Source organism: Crocuta crocuta, unplaced genomic scaffold (assembly GCF_008692635.1).
Source record: "Crocuta crocuta isolate KB4526 unplaced genomic scaffold, BGI_CrCroc_1.0 scaffold96, whole genome shotgun sequence".
NCBI lineage: Eukaryota > Metazoa > Chordata > Mammalia > Carnivora > Hyaenidae > Crocuta > Crocuta crocuta.
The window spans coordinates 9,094,052-9,120,635 of NW_027531522.1; the positions used below are offsets into that span (position 1 = coordinate 9,094,052).

At 38.6% G+C, this 26,584-nt stretch overlaps 1 protein-coding gene across 1 annotated transcript in view; it reads left to right on the forward strand.

The window, feature by feature from the left end:
• CUBN (cubilin) overlaps window positions 1-26,584 on the forward strand; it is a 298,802-nt gene that overhangs the window by 168,784 nt on the left and 103,434 nt on the right. The window contains exons 37-47 of the mRNA XM_077772461.1: window positions 214-419; window positions 1,336-1,520; window positions 3,169-3,361; window positions 10,738-10,935; window positions 15,432-15,578; window positions 17,715-17,905; window positions 18,066-18,249; window positions 22,636-22,810; window positions 23,950-24,128; window positions 25,326-25,535; window positions 26,174-26,314. Of these exons, the coding sequence (XP_077628587.1) occupies window positions 214-419; window positions 1,336-1,520; window positions 3,169-3,361; window positions 10,738-10,935; window positions 15,432-15,578; window positions 17,715-17,905; window positions 18,066-18,249; window positions 22,636-22,810; window positions 23,950-24,128; window positions 25,326-25,535; window positions 26,174-26,314 (2,009 nt within the window). The remainder of the gene's footprint in view (window positions 1-213; window positions 420-1,335; window positions 1,521-3,168; window positions 3,362-10,737; window positions 10,936-15,431; window positions 15,579-17,714; window positions 17,906-18,065; window positions 18,250-22,635; window positions 22,811-23,949; window positions 24,129-25,325; window positions 25,536-26,173; window positions 26,315-26,584) is intronic.

Consider the following 26,584-nt stretch of genomic DNA (forward strand, 5'->3'; position numbering starts at 1 on the left):
TTGAAGACAGTGTGTTAATTGTCTTTGTATCTCTGCAATAGGCATTTCAGCAAATTTTAGAGGAATTTTTAGAGTTGGCTCAAAGATACTGTGATTGAAGTTGAAGTTTTATAAAAGAACAGTTTAACCCAGCAGGTGTTTTGGGGCAATCCCAAAGCTTATTCTATCAATTTAATTCTCCTAAACTCTTTTTTTTTTTTTTTTTCAAATTAGAACTTTCCAGTTGGAGGATTCTCAGGACTGTACCAGAGATTTTGTGGAGATCCGTGAAGGAAACGCCACTGGTAGTTTGGTGGGGCGATATTGTGGAAATGTCCTCCCCCTCAATTATTCATCCATTGTTGGGCATAGACTGTGGATCCGATTTGTCTCCGATAGCTCAGGCAATGGCATAGGCTTCCAAGCCATATTTACTAACAGTAAGTTGCTTCTATTTTATCGATGGTTTCCAGAAAACAGCCTACAAACTAGAAAGGGTAACGAATTTTTTAGTGATGCAGTAAGTTAAGAATAATCCTGAACTCTGTTGTCCTAATTTATTGTGTTTGTGGAATTACTTCATTTTAAAACATATTATAAAAACCCAATTATATATGAATGGCCCACCAAGAGCAAGGGAGAGCTTTCTCAATGGCTCTAGTAATTGTTTTAAGCTCAAGTTTCTACCTGATGTTATATTAAACTTTTTACATGGTATTTTGTTAGAGTCTTCGAAAGTATTATAGTTCAGGTTTAGCATATTGATACCAAATGTATTTCATTTGTAGTCACAAACTCTATATTCTTCAAATTCAAAATAGTGTGTGTATTTTAGGATTGAATTAAGTGCTCAGATATTATAACAGCAAGGTTTTCTTCTAACTGAATAAAATGTTACTATTTTTATTTTCTAACTTGACTTTTCCATAATTAGCTATTTTTCATGTCATTTCAATATGTCAGTTTCTCTTACCAAAATTTTAAGAACATGTCCCATTCTTTTGTAAAAAGGAAAATAGGTAAACAAAATAGAGAGTGAGCCTGGTGATACCCCGCACTTGTTGTCAGGTCCCCTGGGGGCTGGGAACCCCTTTTCACATGAGAAGTTATCTCCTCTTTTCACACCATGCAACCTTCTTAGGAAATGGAATTCCATTCAGAAAATCACTGTTCTCCAAGGAATTAATAGATAGTACAGAAACCAAAAGGGAAGCAATATTTCTTTCAGTGTTCAGAATAGAAATCACAGTCAATTAAAAGTCCATCCTTTTCAACACCCCTTGGCTTTTGTTTCTTTCATTTGATTAAATAGCTGTTCTAAGTACTTCTGATTTACTACTCTGTTTTCCCTCCTAGTATTTGGCAATGATAATATTGTGGGAACTCATGGGAAAATCGCCTCTCCCTTATGGCCTGGACGTTACCCTCACAACTCTGATTACCAATGGATAGTAAATGTGGATGCGTCTCAAGTTATCCATGGTAGAATCCTGGAGATAGACATTGAAGCAGCTCATAACTGCTATTATGACAAATTAAGGGTGAGTTTCCAAGTGTAATCAATGTTAGTAAATTCTGGTAAATTTCTATTTGCAAAAACAAATCCAAGTTAATGTCAGTTGAAGCATTTGTAAATCACATGGGATGGTCTCCCTAGATCACAATTACCCCCTTGAGATTACCTACAAAAAGGTAATTCTGTTATTATATTTATTATCTTTGGATTCTCTAAGATTTTTTAGCATTATTGTAATTTATCTATTGGGCTTTGTCTATGCATGTATGTGTATCTTAGTTAAGTATTCCTTCTTATATCTCATTTTCTTGTGTATTCTTATGTTAGAGTGTTAACAGTTGGAAGGATAATTTTTAAATAAATAAGTAAGTAAGTAAGTAAATAGAATTGTGGTGGTTATTGCCATCCAGACATCAGTTACTAGGTCAGTTTCAGAAACACTATCACATTCTTTTTCTTTTTTTTTTCAGCTTTATTCAGGTATATTCGACAAATAAATTTTGTATATATTTAAGATGTACAACTTGATATTTTGACAGATGTACACATTGTGAACTAATTGCTACAGTCAGGCTAATCAATATATATATCACCTTGCAAGGTTATCATTTGGGTTTTGTGTAGGTGTGTACATCTGTGTGTGTGAGAGAGAATATTTAAGATTTACCCTCTTAGCCAATGTTGAGTATATAATACAGAAACAGTATGAAATATTACAGTATTAACTATAGTCACATCGCTGCACATTAGATCCCCAGAATTATTCATCTTGCATAAGTGAAACTTTGTCACCTTTGACCAACATCTTCCCATTTCCCTCTCTCCCCAGCCCCTGGCAACCATAATTCTGCTTTCCCCTTCTATGAATTTAACTATTTTATCAGATTCTCCAGGGCCAAGACCCATCTCATTCATCTTGGGTCTTGCATCATTCAGTATGTGTGGAAATCATTATTACATGGCTTGAAAAACATAGCATATATCATGGCTTCAGCAGAGAAACTTATAACAATTACATTTGGAACTTGTTCCAAATGGTTTACAAAATGAAGGAGAGGACAGGAAATGTGGTTGGATGGCATTTGTCCACACGTGCAAGAAAAACAAATGTGCTCCATGCTGTATGTTTGTAACTGTCAAAATATGTCTCTAAATAGGTAATTTAATATTTTCAACCAAATGAAAAAAATTTATTGAGTGATTTGAATGTGTGCTGAGTGCTCGCAAGCTGTGACTCTTCTGTTGTCATACTTTCTGATACCTGTCCATCACGCCTTTCCTCTTCCTTGTTGCTTTTTCTTTCTTTCTCATTCCTTCCTTTGAGGCCCCAAAGCATATTCAGTAAGTTCTGTTGTGCCACCATCTTGACTCCTAATGTTCCATCCCTAAATTTTATTGTAGATCAAATAACGAGCTACATCGCATACAGTTTGTGTATTAATACAATTCTGCAGCAAAGACAATTATTTTAAGATACCTTAAATTTTTTACAACCATATTTTATATTTATGGTGTTTTCTATTTAAACTGACGTATGGTATTTACTTATATTTTTCCATTATGATGAAATTATGTTAACATATGGCAACCTTTTAGTTTTCTTTTTTGTGAAGAAAAACAGAGGTAATTGCCTAAGTTCAGTGCTGTGTTATCTTTTTTTTTTTTACATGCAGATTTATGATGGGCTTGGTGTTCATTCCCGCCTACTTGGAACTTACTGTGGTACCCAGCCTGAATCGTTTAGTTCCTCTAGAAATTCTTTGACATTTCAGTTTTCTTCTGACTCTTCCATCTCAGGGAAAGGGTTCCTTCTGGAGTGGTTTGCAATGAACGTCTCCACTGGACCTTCACCTACTATTGCTACAGGTGTGTATTACTAAACGGTAATAAATGAAATTCTGTTTCTGGGCTTTAATGCATGGGCTAGTCTTTCAAAGGGGCCTTCCTGTAACAGAGACCAAATATGTAAATTACTAAGAAGAATAAATATAGCCCCAAAACGTTCCATATGTTCAGGTGTGCTTTTAATTTCATGAATACTGCCTTTTGTAAAAACTGTACATTTGTTTTTTTATATTTTTCCCATTATATTTTTTTATATCAATTAAGGGTTTGATATCCATGAGGTGTTCTACTTATAACTTCTAGAGGCCCCTTTAGAGATCTCTGAAAATTTGATTTCTAAATCCTCTGCATGCTCTCTCTGTCTCTGTCTCTCTCTCTCTCTCTCTCTCTCACACACACACACACACACACGCACACCCCACAGTATTACAGGTCTACTAGTAGACAGAAGTAACTGTTTTCCTCTACATTTCATTTTTTAAGGTTTATTTTTATTTTTGAGAGAGAGAGAGAGTGAACGAGGGAGGGGCAGAGACAGAGGGAGACAGGATTTGAAGCCCGATGCAGGGCTTGAACTCATGAACCATGAGATCACGACCTGAACTGAAGTGGGAGGCTTAACCAGTTGAGCCACCCAGGTGCCCCTCCTATAGATTTCTTTTTAAATATGCCTTCAGAAATGCTTCACTTTTTCCTTAGTTGGTCATAGACCTTCATGTTTTAAGGGGTAAAATTAGCCTAATTGTTAAACTTTTATCTGACTATGTTTAAGACATCCTTAATTCCCTTGGTAAGCAGTGTTTGGGGAGACTGATTTTTCCTTGAAATGTTGTTTAAACAATTTTGAATGGCTTTTATGGATTGACATAAAAGTTTGACAGACATTACTTGGAGAGTATTTTCAGCCTTGGCATACAGTTGACCTTTGAACAACACAAGTTCGAACTGAAGGTGACTAAAAAAAAGAAATCACCCAATATGAGAATTTTTCCCAAAAGACACAGTACAGTACCATAAATATGTTTTCGTTTCCTTATAATTTTCTTAGCACATTCTTTTCTCTAGCTTACTTTATTAATAGCGAGAGTATAGCATGTAATACACATAACATACAACGTATCTGTTAATTGACAATATTGTCAGTAAGACTTCTGGTCAATGGTAGACAATTAGTAATTAATTAAGTTCTGGGGAGTCAAAAGTTACATGGGTTTGGGGGGTACCTGCTGGCTCAGTCAGCAGAGCCTAAGGCTCCTAATCTCAGGGTCATGAGCTTGACCACATGTTGGGCATGTAGGCTACTTTAAAAAAAGCCACATGGATTTTTTTACTGTGTTGGGGGTTGGCACACCTAAGCCCTGCATTGCTCAAGGGTCAGCTGTACTTAATTGAGACACATTACCATAGGTTCTCACTGAAGAATATTCAAACTTTGAACTTGTTCCAAGACTAAATATATCCTAAAAGATTAGAATCTATTTGCTTCTAACTTCTTGGGAATTTGTATTGACAGAAGTAACTGATAAAGGTATCATTCATACTTATTTTCATTTAATGCACCTAGAGTATTCTGTTCTGAGGTATTATTTCCACCACCAACCCCCTTACAAGATGTTTCCATAACACTGAATATGAATCTCTTTCTTAAAATATTAATCTACGTATCTAAGAGCAAAGAACCATCAGTGAGATTGCCAAATGTAATTTAAAGCTCTCCATTTAATTCTGGATAGCTCTCCTAAGTAAACTTGAGTTAAGCTTTTTTTATATCCACATATCTCAAATTAGAGAAAGAATCACTTACTCATGGAAAATATTATACCAACAAATATAATTTAGTACTTGAAAAATGACAAATTCTCTTCTCATACTTAAGCTATGTAATTATATGAGTTAGGTGGATGAGTGATTATATCATAAATCTCATTTTCCTTAATCAAGAATAAGGGAAGGTGAATATTAGTTAGAAGGTAAGAGAACTTTATAATTTACTAGTTACCTAGATGGTAGGATGGCATCACATTTTGAAAGATTCATTAAAACTAAAAAAAAGAAAACCTTAACATTTTAAAATATATTCATATATTGAACATTGTACCATCAGCATTTCTTATACATGCATATATTTTGTTTAATTCAATAAATATTTATTGAGGATTTGCTATAGATACACTGAGATGATTAAGTAAAAGGACAAAGTTTAAGCTCAACTCCCTAGGAGCTTAAAAATAGTTGGGAAAGGGGTGCCTGGATGGCTCAGTTGGTTGAGCATCCGACTTTGGCTCAGGTTATGATCTCATGGTCCATGAGTTTGAGCCCCACATCAGGCTCTGGGCTGACAGCTCGGAGCCTGGAGTCTGCTTCAGATTCTGTGTCTCCTTTTCTCTCTGCTCCTGCCCCACTTGTACTCTGTGTGTGTGTGTGTGTCTCTCTCTCTCTCAAACATAAATAAACATAAAAAAATTTAAAAAATAGTTGGGAAAGACGAAGCACTCATATATCAGTTAAGTAACAATCTAGTCATTATTTAATGACAAAACAGGTGGTACAGGCAGAAGAAAAGAAAGCAAAGGAAACTGAGCTTAATGTGGACAAGGCTCATTAACATGAACCTTGAAGGAAAATTAAACATGTCAAGTAGCTGGGGCGCGTGGGTGACTCAGTCAGTTAAGCGTCCGACTTCGGCTCAGGTCATGATCTCACGGTTCATGGGTTCGAGCCCTGCGTCAGGCTGTGTGCTGACAGATAGCTCAGAGTCTGGAGCCTGTTTCAGATTCTGTGTCTCCCTCTCTCTCTGACTCTCCCCTGCTCCCACTATCTCTCTCTCTCTCTCAGAAATAAATTTAAAAAAACATTAAAAAAAATTTTAAACATATCAAGTAGGAAAATATTAGTCAGCCTATCAGTGAGGACATGATCAGTTATGCTGCAATAGCAAGCAATTCCAAACTCTGGGTTGCTAAAAAGTAATAAAGTTTCTTTCTGGTTTGTGCTACATATTCTTCTTAGATTAACTAAGTGCCTTGTCATCAGGAACACTCCATATCCCAGGCTGTTGGAGCTGACATTGTTTGGGACATTGACTGTGATCATGGCAAGAGGGAGAGCTCTGGCATTCTGAGTATAAAAGCACTCAGCTTAAAAGTGACACAAGTTGTTTTGCTCATAATTTATTGGCTCAAACTGGTCAAATGGCCTCACTCAACCACCAAAGTGTCAGAAAATGCAATTTCAGCATGTGTTTAGAAATGAGGAAAAATAAATATTTGACCAAAAAGAATAATGACCTCAAGTCAGTCTGACAACTGCCTTTGTAAATTTAAGATAAAAAATATTTCACATAGAGGAAAATCCTCTATTTAATATTTAAAGGCCCCGAATGATATTAAAATCTTTCACTTGAAAATTCCTTTCATTTGTCTCTTTTTTTCTTTACTTCTTTTTTTTTTTAATGTTTTATTTATTTCTAGGAGAGAGAGACAGCGTGAGCATGGGAGGGTCAGAGAGAGAGGGAGTCACAGACTGAAACAGGCTCCAGGGTCCGAGCTGGCAGTCAGCACAGAGCCCGACGCGGGGCTCGAACCCACAAACCGCGAGATCATGACCTAAGCGAAAGTTGGAAAGTCAGACGCTTAACCAGCTAAGCCACCCAGGCGCCCCTTTTTTTCTTTACTTCTGTAGCCTATGTAGTAATAAGACACAAGAATTAGGACCTAGTCCCGTAAAAGTTTACACTCACTTCTTGGTGGTCCTAGTAAGATTCAAACATATACTGGTATGAAAGTCGGAAACCTCTGGAATGGTGGAGTGAGGATGTCTGAAAATCCATTCCTGCACAAAAACAATGAGAACATTGTCAAAATTGTCAAAATTAGCTTTTGAGAACTCTGGAAATTAATCAAAGCTCACAACAATCCAAAGTGTGTTTATTCAAGAATGATGGCTGAATCTTGGGAAAATAGTCAACTTTCTGGGATCTTAATTCTCCCTGTTTCCATCTCTCCCCTCTCCTCAGCTTTGCAGTCACCTTGCAGAATCCTCAACTAGGGTACCTGTGAAACCAGCAGCTCAGAGACTATTGGAAGGGGTAGAACAGGTTGAGAGCTACATAGGAATGTTTTCCCATTCCTGAAAAATTGCCATTATTTGACCTATCTGGCAGCTTCCTAGGAAAGCTCCATTCTCAGGACTTGTCTTCCTTTGACCTGCCTCAGGCTTTACTCTGTGCCAGTAGCCCTGTCTGCAGGATGTTTGTAGAAAACAATCAGTGACGATTATTTAACATCACAGTTGTATGTGGTGCTGATACCAGTTGCAGCTAACAAGAGGGTGAATAAAACTGTAAAAGGAAAATCCTGGGGAATGAGATACCCACAGGGAGCTTTGGAAAGCTCTGACGTATTTCTGGAAATTTATAAAGCCACACAGGACTGTGCACATGTCCAAGGAAAGACACAAGGACCCTGGTCTCTCAACAATATGTGATCTTGAGGATCTGTGTAAGCAGGAAATGAAGACTAAAGCAGAGTTGTAAACTGCCTACTAGAACCTTATAGGCATATCCCAACACAGACTTTAAATTAGCTATTATAAATATGTTAAAAAATTAAAAGTAACCATGTCTAAAGAATTGAGGGAAAATATGGAAATAACATTTCACCAAATAGAGAATAACAATAAAGTGACAGATATTATTAAAAGAAAAAAAAAAACTAGAAATGTTGGAGCTGAAAAGTATAATAATTGAAAAGAAAATTCCCTGGAGGGGCTCAATTACAGATATGAGCAGGCAGAAGAAAGAATCAGTGAACTTGAAGATAGGTCAATAGAGATTAGCCTGTGGGAAAGAAAGAAAAAGACTGAAAAAATTATACAAAGCCTCATAAACTCTGTTATACTAATATATGTCAATGAAAGTCCCAGAAAAGGAGGGAGAAAAAGGGGAACAAAGAATATTTGAAGAAATAGTGTCTTCCTAAATTTGATGAAAAATGTTAATCTGCACATCCAAGAATCCCAGTAAATTCCAAATAGGATAAGCTCACTGAAACCCATATCTACACATGTCACAAACTATCAAAGCTGGAGAGAAAGGGATCATCTTCAAAGCACTAAGAGAAGGTGATCAATCATGTAAAAGGAGTCCTCAATGAGACTAATACCTCACTTTTCATCAGAAACCATTAAGGCCAGATAGTAGTGGAATGACATATTCAAAGTACTGAAATAAAAAGACTGTTGATTAAAAGTCTATATCCAGCAAAGGTATATCCCCAACTAAATACAAATTAAAATACTCTAAGATAAATAAAAATGGAGAGAATTTATTGCTAGCAGATCTACTCTACAGAAAATTCTATTGGAGGCCTTAGGCTGAACTGAAAGACAGTTCTACTGAACTGCATGCTACTGAAAGTAGCATGTCTCCACTGCTACTAACTAGTATGTGGTAAGAAAATGACGTAAGTAAATTTAAAGAGATTATAAATGTATTTTTGTGTGTAGATCTTCTGCTATCTGATTTAAGGACAACTGCATCAAGTGATGACTATAAAATTATGTTGATGGATTTGTAATGTTTAAATATATAATTCTTATGACAAAAAAATGCATCAAAGGATGGGTATGGGAATGGAATTATATTAGAGCAAAATTTTGTATACCATTCAAATTGTTAGTATTAATCCAAACTACATTGTTTCCAATAAAGATATAAATTATAATTGCCATGACAACCAATGAAAAAAAAACTTAAAAAATATATAGTAGGGGCACCTGAATGGCTTAATCAGTTAAGCATCTGACTCTTGATTTTTGGCTCAGGTCATGATCTCACAGTCATGGGACAGAGCCTTTTGACAGGCTATATGCTCAACATGGAGCCTGCTTGAGATTCTCTCCATTCCTCTCCTGTGCCTCTCATCCACTTGCACACATTCTCTTTCTCTCTGTCTCTCAATAAAAATAATATGTGTATATATATATAGTAAAAAGAAAAACAAGGGAATTAAAATGATACACTAAAAATATCCATATTTAACTCTCCCTAGGATGGTTATAATCAATCAGACAAACAATAACAAGTTTTGGCAAGTATGTGGAGAAATAAGAACCCTGTGTATTCCTGGTAAAACTATAAAAAGTTATAACCACTGTGGAAAACAGTTTAGCAGTTCCTCAAAAATTGAGACACAGGGTTACCATACGATCCCTCAATTAAATTCCTAGTTCTACACCTAATGGAATTGAAAACATATGTCCACACAAAAATTTATAAATTGGGTGTTCATAGAATTATGATTCATAATAGTGAAAAAGCAGAAGCAACCTAAATATCAAACAACTGGTAAAACTTAATGTGGTATATCCAGACAGTGGAATACAAGACAGCCTTAAGGCAAGGAAATGAAAAAATGAAGGAAAAGGAAAGAAGTACTGAAATATGCTGTGGATGAACCTTAAAACTTTGTGCTAAGTGAATGCATGCAAGTCACATAAGGCCACTATTGTACAATTCTATTTATATGAAATGGCAAGAATGCACAAATTCATCGACAAAGACAGAAAGCAAATTAGTGGTTCCCATGGACTGGCAGAGTGGAAAGTGGGCAACCAGCGGTAATTGGTATAAAGCGTCTTTTGGAATGGTGAAAATGTTCTAAAATTAGCCCTGATGGTTACAGAACTTTGTGACAATAACTAAAAGCCCCTGAACTGTATATGTTAAAAGGTTAAGTTTTATGACACATAAAGAAAACTTTAATAAAGCTAATTTTTAAAAAAAATGAATAAGAAATGAAGAATGGCTGTTGTTATACATTTTACTAAATTGAAAATTATTTCAAAATTGCCCAGATATAAATAATATGCTGAATAGCTATGCTGAAAAAGTAAAGACAACCTCATCACATGGTCATGAGGTTGAGCTCCGTGTCAGGCTCCATGAGCAGCTCCATGATCAGCACTCCAAGATTCTCTCTCTCCCTCTGCCCCTCCACAACCCGTGCTTGCTCTCTCTCTCTCTCTCTCTCTCTCTCAAAATGAAAAGATGAAGTACAGAGGAAACATAAATAGTAATAATAATCATAATAATAAAATATAAAAGGGTCTTCTACGTGAACTAACTTCATGCTTAACAAATAATAGACACTAATAAATGGGCCGTGTGGCAAGACTATGGTGAAAAAGCAGAATACAGTGTTTTTCTCACACAAAATAAATTAACAGAAATCACAGCTGTGTGAGTCAGCAGGTTTAATAAAATATTTCTAGATTTCTTTGTGAACTTTGTTGTCATTGGTTGTGTCCTTCTGATACAGAACTACCACTTTAAAATGAACGTGCTCGATTCTCCTCCATCAGAAGTTATTTCATAGATGTTGTTTTTCATTCTACAGGTGCTTGTGGCGGATTCCTGAGGACAGGAGAGGCCCCAGCCTTTCTTTTCTCGCCAGGTTGGCCTGAAAGCTACAGTAACAGCATTGACTGTATGTGGCTCCTTCAGGCTCCAGGTTCTACTGTGGAACTAAACATCCTTTCCCTGGACATCGAAGCTCATGGAACATGTGACTATGACAAACTTGTGATACGAGACGGTGAGAAACATTTAAACAAAAAAAGACTACCAAATTTCAACCCTGACACATATTTAGTTATGTTCAGTTAGAATGATTCTCGTTTACTCCCTCCAGCGTTTTGTATGGACGTTCCCAGACATTATGGTCAATGAACGCATCCCATACCGGAATTGGCTACAATTTCTGAAGAATGTCCGGAAAGTATTAAACTGCCTGTAACAAACTAGTGCACATACTATGTCAGGAAGAGCATTATGTTACTAAGAGAAAATCCTATCTTTGGCTCAAGGAAGAAATAATTCTGAGTTTCCAGGTGGTGCTGCCTTCTTGCTGAAAGGTCTTGGAGATAAATTTTGATATTTTATGCCTATGGCCTTAAAATCCAAGTGTGAAAAACTAGATATATAATTGCTCGTATTCAATTCTCTTTGTCTCCTAAATCTATGGGTAGAATAGGTAGAATTAAGGGCTTATATTTTTTCATCTTCTCCTCTATGCAGAGGTGTGGTATGGCTATGCAGTGATGAGGGATAAGAATAATGGTAATATGCAACATATACCAAATCGTGCTTCACAGTTCACAAGGCAGGAGGAGAGGGGAGCCATGTCCTCTGACCAGTGTTTCTCACAGTGTGGTCCCCAGACCAGCTGGACAAGTGGCACCTGAGAAGAAATGCCAGTCTTGCAGTTGCACCCCAGGCCTACCAAAGTAGAAACTCTCAAAATGGGTCCTAGGTCTGTGATTTAAAAAATCCTCCAGGCAGGGGCCACATTTAGGATGAGGAAAGTAAGGCAGGATCCTGCAAACTGCAGGGTCAGAGTCTGTCTTTGTTGAAAACGGTGGTATTTTGACCATTTTACATTAAATTTCAGTTTGTAAATATTGCACTAAAATATTATTTATCTCACTTTCTAAGGCCTTTGGTACCTCCTTGAATGTTGCCCGTGAGACGAGTGGCTCTCTCACCTGCCCCTTGTCCCTGCCTCCAGGTGATAATGAAGGTCTCTGAAGTTTTAGAACCACTACCCGACAAGATGAAGATGTTGCAACCTCACATGCCTACCTAGACAAACAGGGAACATAACTAGGGAAGTGTTAATCTGGAGGACAGAGTTGAAGGGGCAGCTACTGGGAAGGCAGACTCAGTGTTATTTAGCTTCCTATTTTTTTTAAGAGATGTGAAAAATAGAGAATTTTCTATGAATTTCCCAGTTGTTAAACTTTGGACATTAATGAAAAACGCCCTAGAGCATTTCCTGGACCAAACAAACATGTGTTTGCTTTTTGCCCATAGGTTACTAGTGTGTAAGCTCTTGTCTCCTTCATCCCCTCAATGCTAGACTTTCGTGAAGTACAGTTAGGAAATGGAAGAGGTGCTTTATTTTCCTTCTGTAGAGGCTGGATACTAACACTCAAGTCAGTCATACAAAGGAGGAGCTGATAAACCCTAACTTTACCCCCTTTTCCTATCAACCATCAACCACCTCTTTGGTCAGAGAAATTACCATCTTTTGTCACATCAAGTCATTCCTCTGGATGTTAACATTTAAAACTTTTCATGTAATTTCATGTAACTTTTCATGAGTGTGTCCTTGCACACATATTCTGAGTGTTCAGAATCTAGTAGAAACTTTGAAAAAATACCTTCAGTAGGTAACTGCGTTCATGAAGTAAAGTATGGCTACTCTTTCAAAAATCGCTTTCTATTCAGTTGGTTTTTGCTCCACTATTAAACGTCTCCTAGTCTGTTTTATCGTCTGTGAAAGAGAGACTGAGATTTACTTCGTGAGGTTGTTGTCTGAGGGAACATAATAAATGCAAAATTCCCTAGCAAAAGCCCTGGCATTTTGTAGATACCGAATTTGAAATTGTTTAATTTAGATTTCAATTTACTTTATTAGCGATATTTCTAAAATAGGTTTCATCAGATTCTCTTTCTAGAATGGAGGTGTTCTTGCTGAGTCATACAGCTTGGGAGAGCTCTGCAAATTGACTTCTATGCCAAAACAATGTTAATATTTTAAATTGGCATGCAACTTATCCAAAGAGATTTTCATTTACAGCACACATTAGTACTGAATAGGTTCATTATTTCCTCACTTGTTTATTGATTCTTTCAAGAAGTCGTTATTGCGTGCCTACTATGTGGTAGTTGGTGGGTAGTTTCTTCATTGGCAAGGTCTTAGTCTACATTTAGAATGAAATTTCAAGTCCCATTTCAATTATTTGTTCTTCATTCAGCCAGGTTTTGCTTCTGAGTAGCAGGGGCATATGACATTCGGAAGCAAACATTGAAAGCCATTGACCACAACCAATAACACTTACAGGCCATTTGTGCAATTGGCCAGTCACCACAGGCCTTCGGCCATTGGTCCTTGGTGCAAGGCTGGTGGTGGACACTCTTGGGCCCTCCCAGAGAGGGCCCTGCAGCCTTCCTGAAAGACCTGAGTGACTCTCTCCCTGCTTATTCATTTTACAGGATTGTGATGGTTCAAGACTGAATCAATTTTTTTCCAAATTATGTACCAACAAATTTTACATACCAAGATTTCCCAAAATTGAGGTTCTGTGAAACTACATTGGACCTAGAAAAAGTTAAAACAAACAAACAACAGGAAAAAAGGAGGAAAAGGCAAAAAAATTAGTGTGTCAAAAATCAGTAATCCTTTTATCTATTTATAGATATAAAATGTACTTTGTGATCTTAGGGAAATCATTTAATAGTATAGTTTGAGCATCTGGAGTTAGTTAGCCAGGGTTCTTAAGTCCTTGTTGACTTCTATGCTCTATGCCTTCTGGCAAATTTTATATCCTCCCTAAGACTGTTTCCAATTTACAAAATGGAGATAATAAAAATACCTACTTAATAGCATTATTGTGAAGATAAAGTCTGATATTGCATGTAAAGCACCCAAAGTGGTAATAATAATTGCTTGATAAATGTCAGCTACTGGTATCTTGGGGCCCAGCTTCCATATCTCTAAAATGAGGAGTCTGGACTAGAAAGAGAATTACCAGACTACCTTCCAGCCCTGGCTCATTATCTTTGATTTTCCCCTTCCTTTAAAGATCAAGTTCATCTCTTCCACAATCCATATGGTGAAGTTGTGGAAAGCTCTAGACCTACCTCAGTATTTATTATGAATGCTGGGGAGGAGAAATAAACCATCTTGTGGTTGTTGGGTTATCTACCAACTCATCAGTTAGATGAGTAACTATTTAGAGATATACACTCTTTCATCACATGGTCTGAGGTGAAGTTTAGAAAAGAAATAAAAACCAGTAGATCCTATCCAGTCTCACTAAGAGAGAAAATAGGCACCTATGAAATAAGTAACAATAGGCAATGAACTTCCACATTTTGTGATGCAGACCATTAGAGAGTAAGTCAACAAAAACAATTTAGTGCCAAATGTGTAGCAACGTAACAAGTACAAAAGAAGTTAAAAAGAGAAACTTTTGAATTATAAAAAAACAAATATTTCCAGAGGCCAGAAACCCTCCAAAGAATACCTTTCAAGCATCTCCTATTTCTAGCTATACTATTGCAGTTGTAATCCCAGACAATACTTCGTTTACTAAAGTAGTTAATAATGAGTGAGTTTTAGGTGACGATCAATGACAGAAGGATTAATTTTGCCGATTGTTGCTTTACAGGGGCAAATTTCCTCAGGTCTCCATCTATTTTGGGTTTTTATCAGCTTGAAGTTTATTAATTATTTGCCTTAGAAACAAAACCCTCCCAGCCAAGGAATCCAAATATTTTATAACCTCCTTTGCTCCATTCTGGCTTTGATCGTGGCTTTGTTCCACGTTGCTTATATCCAAGAGTAGTAAAAAGAAAAAGAACCATGAGGTGACCCAGTTGTCCTTTGCCTCTCTCCTTGGAGGGCACCCTTGCTGAAACATTTCTCATCCTCCACAGGTGGACCTACATGTGTTCATTTAATAGCAGCATGAATAAATGATATAAAGCAAATGAAGTTTTAAAAACCCACAAAAAACACAGCCACCACCAAAATACTCTCTGGAGCTGAGGGTCATGTAAAAGTTGCACACTTGTTGCCAAATGACCTGGCAGCATTAGTACAGGATGAGACCGAAGAGCCAACCTTTCTTCTCTTTCAGACACGTGACCTTAGGCAATGAGAGTGATATAGCAGAGTCTCTCTCAAATGTCAGTACTGGTCCTCCGCCGTTCCTAACTCTCACGTACTCTGAATATGAGTTTTAGCACCAGGAAGAAATGTTGCCCCATTTTTAAAAAGACGGTGGGGGCTGTCAAGGGAGACTTCAACATAAAGAGTAATGAGAAGGTAGACAGCTCGATTATAAGCTGGAGCCAGAATGATGTAACCCCTGGAGCGTCCTTGTACTTGAGAGTCTCATGATCTCCCGGGAATGACGACGTTCTGAGAAAAACGTATGAGCCGCTTTGTCTGGGTTGCAAATGATGGTGGAGGAGATTCTGAAGACGTATCTTCATGCTCGACACTTCCTTTCTTTGGCATAGGAGACAATAACCTGGCCCAGCCGCTAGCGGTTCTCTGTGGCAGAGAGATCCCTGGACCCATCCGGTCCACTGGAGAGTACATGTTCATCCGGTTCTCCTCCGACCTCAGTATCACCAGACCGGGCTTTAATGCATCCTTTCATAAGGGTAATATGTTCCCTTATTTTTTATGTCATGTCATATCACCTCACCTCATCATCATCTCTCTCTCTCTCTCTCTTCCCTCCCTCCACATTCTCTGCTTATTTTTCTATGCCAGGACGCAGATTATAGATCAGAGCACACAGGTCTCTGCCCAGCCTCTGGCTGCCCATCGCTATGCCAGATACTGAGCCCTGATCCAAAAAACTATGGCCAGGGTTGCACAACAGGATCCCCCTCCTTCAGGTCCCTGGGCAGGGCATCTTCCCCCCAAAAGGAGGTGCATTCATGGTAGGCACAAAGGGTGACATCTTTGAAACAGTTTTTCAGCCTAGCTGAGGGCTTCAGCTGGAACAGAGCTAGACAGCCCTTACCCATCACCCATCAAAGGAACAATAAGTCGGAGTCATCTTCAGTCTAAGAAATAACCAAAGTAATACAGAAGGTATCTTCAGAAATCTTTTGGATTAAATCCCTTATTTGAGGGTTGGCAGGAAGACTTTGTTTCTCTTAAAATACGAGTTGGATGAATCAGAGAATGCACGTGATACGTGGGAGGCGATCATGTGCAGTAGGACTGAGACTTTCGACACTTGATGAAATGGGAAGTCCAGTAACAAGTCCAGTAAATCCAAACTAGATTAAAACGAAAGAAGCAACCCATGGAAAATGGAACATTGAAAGACTCTGATGTTTTTAACCAAAAAGGTATAATTTTAAAATAGACTCTCGATATAGACATTGTATATAAACATGTATCTAATATTTCCTGCACCGTTATGTATGTCTCTTATAGAGTAAGGAGCTATGGAAGATAAATTTTCTTCTTCACACTCAAGGGAGGCAGGTTGCGTAGCTGTTTAAAACAATGGGCTTTGAAATTAGACAGACCTGAAATAAATTTCCAGCTGTGTGTGATCTTGCTGCACTCCCTCACTGAGCTGCTCAGTCCCTGACAACTGGCAATTTAATCCTTACTCCCACCCTCCACTCTCTCCTTCCGCTCCCAACCTCTCTCTCATGTACTTATGTATGACATATGTATGTGTGCATGTATATATGTACATACATGTGTGTGTACACACACACCTGCATACCGGATAGCTGCATGTCTAGAAGCATTTCCAATTTAACATGTGACTTGAACTCTTGCGTCCCACCCCCCTTCCACCCTCCAAACCTGCTCACCCCACACTCTTTCCAATCTTAATAAATGGAAAGTGCATGCTGTTAGTTGCGTAAGCCAAAATCTTGATGTCATTCTCGCTCTTTCTCTTTTGCTCACACCCTACGTCCTAGCCATCAACAAATCACTATGATTCTACTTTCCCAATATAGCTAGACCCCAGCCACTTCTCCTGCTTCTGTCCTAGCTCAGGCTCTGGCATCGCTCCTTGGACACAGGCAGTCACCTCCTATCGGACACTCTGCTCAGCTTCCCTCTGCCCCCCACTTACAGTCTAGGTATTGCAGACAGAGTGGTGCTTTTCAGCCTCAAAGTCAGATCATGCCACGCTGATGCTCAGAACCCTTGAACGTCTTCCTCTACTCCTCAAAATAAGTCCTTTCAGTTTCGCACCTGATCCAGCCCTGCTTCCTTTGGCATCACTCCCTGTGCCTCGTTCATCCTGACTTGCACAATGTACCCCTAACACACCCAGCTTTATACCCACTGCTTTCTGGACTGGAATGCTCTTCTCTCACAAAGCCATCTGCTTGATCCCTCATTTCTCCAGGTCCCCCTTGAGGTGATTCTGTGACAATGTGACTTTCTCTAACTTCCCCAGGCAATGCTGTACCATTCTCCCTCCCCCCGTTCACTTTTCTTTGTAGAATTACTCCCACCCACGTATTATGTATGTGTTTATTGTATGTCTTACTCACCTATAAAGTAAGCTTCATAAAAGTAAATCATTTGTGTCCAAGGCTTATTTCTATAGTCTGGCCTTAGCAACAACCACAAAATGAGTACCCTGCCACGTGTGCTCAACAAATGCTTGCTGGCCTGATCGGTTCTTCTACTTTGCTCCCAATTCACTTCAAACCACATTTCTATTGCCTACGCTTTAAAAAATCTTCAGGAAAACATAAAAATGTATTGCAAATGTTACTTAAATAAAGTACCTTTGTTTTCTTGGAAAGGTTGTGGTGGATACTTGCATGCAGACAGGGGGATTATCACATCACCTCGGTATCCGGAGACCTACAGCCCCAACCTCAACTGCTCTTGGCATGTCCTGGTTCAGAGTGGTCTGACCATTGCTGTCCACTTTGAACAGCCCTTCGAGATTCCGAATGGAGATTCATCCTGCAGCCGGGGGGATTACTTGGTGGTAGGTTGTGCTTGCTACCTTTTCTAAGTACTGTCTTTGCAGGGTTCATTCAGAAAACAAAGTGATGATTCTTCTCTCCAGGGACATAAATTGGTAGGATTTTGTGTTTTCATCTTTCTCAGGATGGAGGGATTTACGCAATCTTGTTTTCTGTTCCTAGCTAAAAAATGGACCTGATATCTATTCTCCACCTTTGGGAAGCCATGGAGGAAATGGTCATTTTTGTGGCAGCCGCCCTTCATCCACTATGTTCACCTCAGATAATCAAATGTTTGTTCAGTTTATTTCTGATGACAGTAATGGAGGGCGAGGATTTAAAATCAAATATGAGGCAAAGGGCTTAGGTAAGTGTTTTTACTGAGACTAAAGCCTGTATTTTTTCCTGCAGTTTCTTGGTTTTCCTTGTTTAAATAGATTTAAGGAAAAAATATGTAAAGCTTTCTTTTCTGAAGTAGGATCAATAGTTTAATAAGAATAGCTACCTCTTCTACCCATTCTAAGTACTACTTCCTGTATGCTTGATACATTCAGTAGCTCATCCTGGCTGCTTTTTAAGGAAGATATCATTCCCTTGGGGCGCCTGGGTGGCTTAGTCGGTTAAGCGTCCGACTTTCACTCAGGTCATGATCTCACGGTTCGTGGGTTCGAGCCCCACGTCGGGCTCTGAGCTGACTGCCAGCTCAGAGCCTGGAGCCTGTTTCAGAGTCTGTGACTCCCTCTCTCTCTGACCCTCCCCTGCTCGCGCTGTCTCTCTCTCTCTCTCCTAGAAATAAATAAAACATTAAAAAAATTTTTTAAAAAAAGGAAGATATCATTCCCATTCTACAGATAAGTAAAATGAAGCTTAGATTTTTCCAAGCCTCCTTATCAAGAGAATGAACAAAGTAAATTCTCCATGAGTATAAATTAAACTGATCTTAAGGACACCCTGAAATTTCCTAGTCTTTGCTATTATAAAATGTCTAATTATAAATTACATTCAGTTATAGAAACATTGTAAGAATGATAATTACATTGTTTTATAATCGTTTGTATGCTTTCTTTTAAAACGAACACGTATTCCTCTGATTCTGTTATTACCCATTTAATTATACATTATGGCAGTGATCTTTAACTTAATTACCTGTACTTAATTACACTTGATTATAATTATATTTAATTCTACTGTAATGACTTAATTTTGTGACATTTATTTTTGTATAATGTTTAATTGAATAAATAAGTAAATAAGCATAGTTTCAAAAGAAAGAGTAATGTTAGTAGAGAATAAATCTTTGCTTCTCCTCAAAATTAGATAATACAGATTTAAGAATAATCCTAGGACCTCAAACCCAGAATCCTGAACATATTAAAAAAAAAACATAGTAATCTAAATAAAACCAGATGCATTCTGTTGCATATTCTCTAACATACAAGAATTTAAAATGTCGGCATTATTTCTTTACTTTGGAAAAGGAGAGTAAATAGGTGTCCACCAACTGACACAGAAAATCATCTAATAGCTTGCGTGGGTCCATGATTACTGGGAATGTACTTCTGTTACTTCACACTGCATACATTTCTGGCACTTGTCAGGAGCCTTTAAAAACAGCTCTGTGAACACCAGCACCATATGTTATAGGCTGAGAGTTCGTGATCCCCCTTTCTCTCCATGCACGCTGAGCTCCGCTGCCCAGTGAATCCTGCATGGGCAGGATTTCACCTGGCACTGAGGCTTCATAGAGGATCAGTGTCTTGTGTCTAGTGAGTAGACTTCAGGTCATCCCACAGAACTCTACTTTCCTGTCTTTACATGATAGAGTCTAGAGTTACAGTCTTGAGCTACTCAGTCTTAAATCACAGTTTTAAAGTCAAAATTTAGTGGTAATTCAGGTTCACTAAGGGTTTATTTGCAAACGCTATGACTCTTTTATTCCTTTGTGGACCCTCTTTTCATAGAAGAATGATATGGCCATCACCTTCTCCCCACCCTTCTGCCTTCAATATTAGACTTGCATTTCTTTTGATTTCAAAATCCATTATCCACTGATAGACAAGTGGATAAAGAAGATGTGGTGTGTATGTGTGTGTNCTACGCTATGACTCTTTTATTCCTTTGTGGACCCTCTTTTCATAGAAGAATGATATGGCCATCACCTTCTCCCCACCCTTCTGCCTTCAATATTAGACTTGCATTTCTTTTGATTTCAAAATCTATTATCCACTGATAGACAAGTGGATAAAGAAGATGTGGTGTGTATGTGTGTGTGTGTGCACACACATATATGTGTACACACACACATATACAATGAAATATTATGCCATTTGTGTCAACATGTATAGACTAGACATTATTACACTAAGTGAAATAAGCCAGTTACAGAAAGACAAATGCCATTTGATTTCACTTATATGTGGGATCTAAAAAACAAACAAACAACGAAAAAGACTCTTAAATACAGGAACAAAGTGGTGGTTGCCAGAGGGGAGGGGGCAGGGGAGTGGGTGAGATAGGTGGTGGGGATTAAGAGACGGAGACTTTCCGACTTCCCGTTTGTGGGAAACACCTGGAAAGAGACACTCCAGGACCAAAGGAGAGATGTGGTCACCAGGTTAAATGCTGTGGGTATAAAATAAAGCTAAAAGAGACCCTTGGGCACACAACCGTGAGGCAACAAGGGCACCAAGCGGGAAGGAGGAAAGAGGGCAGCGAGGTCAGAGAAAGTGACTTCAAGTGACCTGAGCCCATGGTGAGTGGAAAGAAGAAAGGACCCAGGAGAAAGGGGTGGGGGAGGGGAGAAAGAAGGAGAGAGAGAATGCGAGCACAGGGTAAGGGGAAGGCTTCCACATAGCATGATCCCTGGGGAGAGAGTGGAAGATGAGACTGACCCTGAGCTACAGGAAGAGAGTGTGCAGGGAAAGATAAAGGAGGCAGTGATACAGACGAATTTATTTAGGACAGTAACACATCGAGGGAGTTCCCATCTGAGTTCTTCTATTGCACTCTAAAGGAGAATACGAATTAGCATGCTGAGGCTAAAGAAGGAGTGGGCAGAATAAGGCTTCAGGGTGTGGAGTCAAGTCTCACATAGCTGTTGTACTTCTGTGAGACAGCAGGGTTGCTTGGCTGTGGTGAGAATAGAGAGCAGCACGCATTTGTAGGCATTGATTTCAGCAAATGGTTTGATTCGCATGCAGTCATGAAATTGGGTTTTTTGCAAGGTGTGTCTAAAGGAAGGGCCAAGAGCAAAGGATTCAAAGGCAGTCAGAGGAATCTGCCATTTAGGGTTTCAGAGATGAATAGAGTTCCGGGGAATGGCAAAATTCAAGATAGGGCCATAAATGACTGAATAACAGCAGAAATAAATGTCAACAGCATTTAGCAGATCAGATGTCTGTGAGGCTAACTTATTAGGTTCATTTCATTGGTATTGTAAGTACCCAGTTTACTCTGGTCTGGATTGTTTGCTGAGATTGCCAAGAGAATGTTTATTGATATAAGGAAAGTATTTTTACATAATTCTTGGGTTTTTTAGAAAAGAAGTGTTTTAGAAAAAGAGTATTAAAAACTCATTTATCTTCTTACAGAAACTGGCTAACAAACTCGCTCATGCCAATCATTCCTTGCTCTTCAAATGCATCTAAATCCTGAAGAAATCTAATGAGCCAATGCCCACAGAGCTGTGCAGATATATATACATGCTTAGTCTCTTAAACATCGAGATCACAGTTCTGCTTCTTTCTATTGAACTGCACGGTCAGTGGGAAGTCCTAAGTGCTAGCACATTCACATGCTTATCTAAGTGGTGAATGTGTATTAGTGCTTCCATGATGTTCTACTGTGTGTGCTGTGCACCACCATCATTTTATTGGCTTTAAGGAAGAGAGAAATTTTCTAAGAGAATTTACCATTGGGCAAGTTCAAAAGTGACACACTTGGGAGCCCCCTCAATAGCAAATCCAGAGTCTATTTGCTTAAAAAGGGATATGAGGATAATTCTAGAAGAAGGGAAATTGAACTTGGAAATACAGAGAGAGAGACTTTATTTTTTAATGTGTTTTTTAAAAATTTATTTTGAGAGAGAAAGAGGGAGTAGGGGAAGGGGCAGAGAGAGAGAGAGGAAGAGAGAGAATCCCAAGCAGGCTCTGTGCTGTCAGCGCAGAACCCAATGTGGGACTCGATCTCATGAACTGTGGGATTATGACCTGAGCCAAAATCAAGAGTCAGACGCTTCACCACCTGAACTACCCAGGTGCCCCAAAATAATCGTGGCAAGTTTAGTTGTTATGCTGTGTTCCCACAAGTCATAGCTACCATCTGCCCCACGCAACGCTCCTATATTACCATCGACTGCATTTCCTATGCTGTGCCTTTATCCCCATGACTTATCATTCTCTAACTGGAAGCCCGTACCTTCCACTCCCCTCCATCTGTCTTGCCCATCTTCCCACTCCCTTCCCTTAGGAGCCCCTAGTTTGTTCTCTGTGTTTATGCATCTGTGTCTGCTTTTTGTTTATTTGTTTGTGTCTTTTAGATTCCACATATAAGTGAAATCATGTAGACTTGTCAAAGCACTATGTGGTGCACCTGAAACTAATGTGACACCGAATGTCAACTATACTTCAACTAAAAAAAAAAAAAAAAAAAGACACAAGACCATGCAAAAAGAAAAAAATAGCAGCAGCAGCTAGTGGCATTTACATCCTCTTTTTCCAGACTGTACGTTGACTTAATTGTGTTTTCTTAACAGCCTGTGGGGGCAATATCTACATCCATGATGAGGATTCTGCCGGATATGTGACCTCCCCCAACTACCCTGACAATTATCCCCAGCATGCTGATTGCACATGGCTCATAGCTGCACCCCCTGGGAAGCTCATAAGGCTGCAATTCGAAGATCAATTCAATATTGAAGAAACACCCAAGTATGTCAAGTCCATTTCATTTTTCTTCTACTCAGAGTTAGTGTTCTTCAGCTGTCATGTTTGAGAATAATTTCTCTTCTTTTCTCAGCATAGAACATCTAGGGATGGGGAAGGGACACGCATTACACCTCGAGCCAGGAAACATTGTCTGCCCCCCACTCTCTCATTAGCTGAGCGGATTATGTACACAGATATTGTTCCTCCTGACACCACACACATCCTGCAGGAGACACTGAGCATGGCTGTTTGAGATTGATGTTATCCATTCTTCCTCCCACAGGAAAAATACAGCGTCTCTGGCAGATGAATATTTATTTTCTCAGCCTCGTACTCAATGTCACAAATAATAAAATATCTGTTTAACAAATGGAAATTTGTGTTACATGACACTAGAGGTCACCATAAGACTAGAGGTCTTATTATTTCTTTAATAAGAATTCTCACAGGCTTACAAACCGGGGAGTAAGTCTCACTGCGTTGAACACAAAGAGAATAACTATATTGGCTGACAAAACCTGAATTTTTCTGTTCATTTAACAAAAGTGTCTATACGTTTGCAAGAATACATGTATGAAAGAAAACTTAGGTATGAGAGCTTTTGCTTACCATTAATGAGTACCTGATACAATGCCACTGTCCTACTCAGTGAGCATTAATTGTCTGACTGACTTTCTTAAGAAGCATTGGGTAAATACTTACTCACTTTTATGGACACAGAAAATTCCAGCTGTGATTCTCCATTAACCCCGTGTGGCAGGGCTGTTGAGAGAGTTCTTCTCTGTCATGTGAGGTGTGTCCTATCATGTAAAACAAAGTACTTGGTTTTTCTTTTGAACTTCCTAGGGGTTAATTTGAGAATGACTTTCATATTTATAAAACAAGCACAAAATATGGAGGGAAGACAAGTACATATTCTTTGATGTTGTACATGAGCTTCTAACAAAAGAATGTATTCGATTAGAAAAATAGTGTGCAGCATTCTGAAGTGACACACGACTTAAAATGACTGTCGGAGTGTCTTCGGCTGGAGAAATGATGATTTAATAATGCTCTTGGAGAACGTTGGTGAGGTCTTTATTTTTTAAACATGTCAAGGCAATGGACTTTGTATATTAAATGGAATCTTCTTTCCATGATAGCTGCACATCCAATTACCTTGAGTTGCGTGATGGGGCTGACTCAAATGCACGAGTACTTTCCAAGGTTTGCGGGAGATCTTTGCCCGACAGCCAGCTGTCCTCAGCAGAGGTGATGTATTTGAGATTCCGATCTGACAACAGCCCCACACAGGTGGGGTTCAAGATCAAGTATACCATAGGTAATAACATTTTTTTATATTTGGTAAGAAAGTTATGACAGACTAATTATAATAACACTCTAAAAACTCATACCGTTTTTAGAGAAGATTTTCTATTTGCCTGATTTTAATGATAGTTTTAGTGATAGAAATAAGAAATATAAATGTGTGAAACCACAGAGCCACTTATCAATTTAAAATTTTACCTTGCTCCCCACTTTAAAACACTCTTTTTAGTAGACTTGAGTATTTTATATTTTTCCTAACTTGTGTCTAAAAATATATTCAGTTAAATCACTTTTTTGGTTTTTCCTTTTATCATGAAATCTCTATCGTATTACTTTAACTAGTAAAACACTTTACTATTCATATATAATCAAATAACTATATTTAGAGCTGTAATTTTGAACGCATCATTAGTGGATAATGTTTTTCCCCTAAGTTTCTAGAGCCAAATCAGTCACTAAACAAAAACAAATATGTCTCTACCGTGTTTTGATTTCCTTACTTAAAAAATGAGCAATATGCATGCTTACTGAAGAGGGGCTGTCATATGGTTGCAGTTACATAGAATTGAGTATCTGGTGGGTCTGAACACTAACCAAACGTATTTAATACAGTCAAAAGTCAGAAAGCCTAATTGTAACACTATTCAACCTACACCGTAGGTCATTCTATAGCCTGAGGCAAATTGTACATAATCCAATCTGACTAACACATCCTCTTGATAAGGAAGAATTGAGTAGTAATTTTCCAGGACCTGAGATACCAGTTACTGCAGTGAAACAATTCTTTGACAGTTAAAGGGCAGGCATCACTAATCAGCCACAGCTAGTGGAGCATCCACTCAGTGTTCAGAATCACAGACCGAGAGGGGCAGGCAGACCCTATCAATCTATCTGTTGGTCCTTGAAATGAAACTTCCTTGCAACTAATAGCTCTTACACGGTGTCCCAAAAGGATTAATGAGATGTTACAGAATAAGCCATTCAGTTTTCCATTTCTCATTATTGGACTGGACCTGTGGTATCATTGCTTTTTACATCAATAATAGATTTCAAATTCTAAGGGAAACAGTAACTTAAACATTTTCAGAACTTTTAAAACATTAATTTATATTCAATTGGCACCTAAAAGTTTACACATGCACTAGCTAAATTAAAAAAAAAAAACCAAAACCAAAAATCCCTGTAACAGAATATTGCTCTCTATTTGCAGCCCAGTGCGGGGGAAGAGTGACTGGGCAAAGTGGCACCATTGAGAGCGGCGGATACCCAACAGAGCCGTACAGAGACAATTTATTGTGTGAGTGGCACCTCGAGGGCCCCTCAGGACACTACCTCACCATCCATTTTGAAGACTTTAACCTCCAGAATTCCTCTGGCTGTGAAAAAGACTTCGTGGAGATCTGGGAAAGCCAGACCTCTGGTCAGTGAAATACGTCTGCTGTCTTCTGGGGGTGTTTATATTCACGTGTACTCTTTCAGCCTCTGACGTTGACTTAGAAAGGGAAGATGACATCTAGTCTTTGCATAGAAGTGCAGTCAGCTCTGAGCAACTGCCGGCTTTTCTCTCCCTGGGTCCCCTCTCCTAAACAGTGGTGTCCAGAGCCCCAGGCGTCATTACAGAGCTCATCCTTGTAGGTCACGTGGAGAGAGCACTGCAATGAGAAGTGATCCTCTCCCTGTTGAGACCTCCCAAGGCCATAGGCAGTTATTTGAGGGGCATCCTGCTGGGGAAAGAGAGGGTGTGTATCCTAGAAATTGTATGAGTCAGATACTTGTCACTCTATTGGCCGGAACCATCTCCTTCACCAAATGAGCTCCTTCATTGCGCTGCGACCCCCTTGCCCTAATTGGTTGCGGGTTTTGTTTCACGTCTCCACGTACTTGAATATGTTGGTTTTATTCATGTTTGTCCTCCTTCTTTTAACAGAGGGTACCATTTCTTCGTGGGCAGAGTCTTGTCTTTTGTTATTTTCTTTGTACTTGTAGAACACCTCAAGTAGAGGTTGGAGGAAGTCAGTCACCTGAACACGTACATATTTAATTATTTGACTCTCACAGGAAATTTACTGGGAAGATACTGTGGAAACACCGTTCCCAACAGCATAGACACTTCTAGCAATACTGCTTTGGTCAGGTTTGTCACAGATGGCTCTCTGACTGCCTCAGGATTCAGACTACGGTTTGAATCTAGCTTGGAAGGTAAGTTCACTGATTTGTTACATCTAATATAGATATAATATATGATATTAATAATACAACTATATATAATATGTTAATAATACAATTACATNCACTTCTAGCTGCTTTGGTCAGGTTTGTCACAGATGGCTCTCTGACTGCCTCAGGATTCAGACTACGGTTTGAATCTAGCTTGGAAGGTAAGTTCACTGATTTGTTACATCTAATATAGATATAATATATGATATTAATAATACAACTATATATAATATGTTAATAATACAATTACAT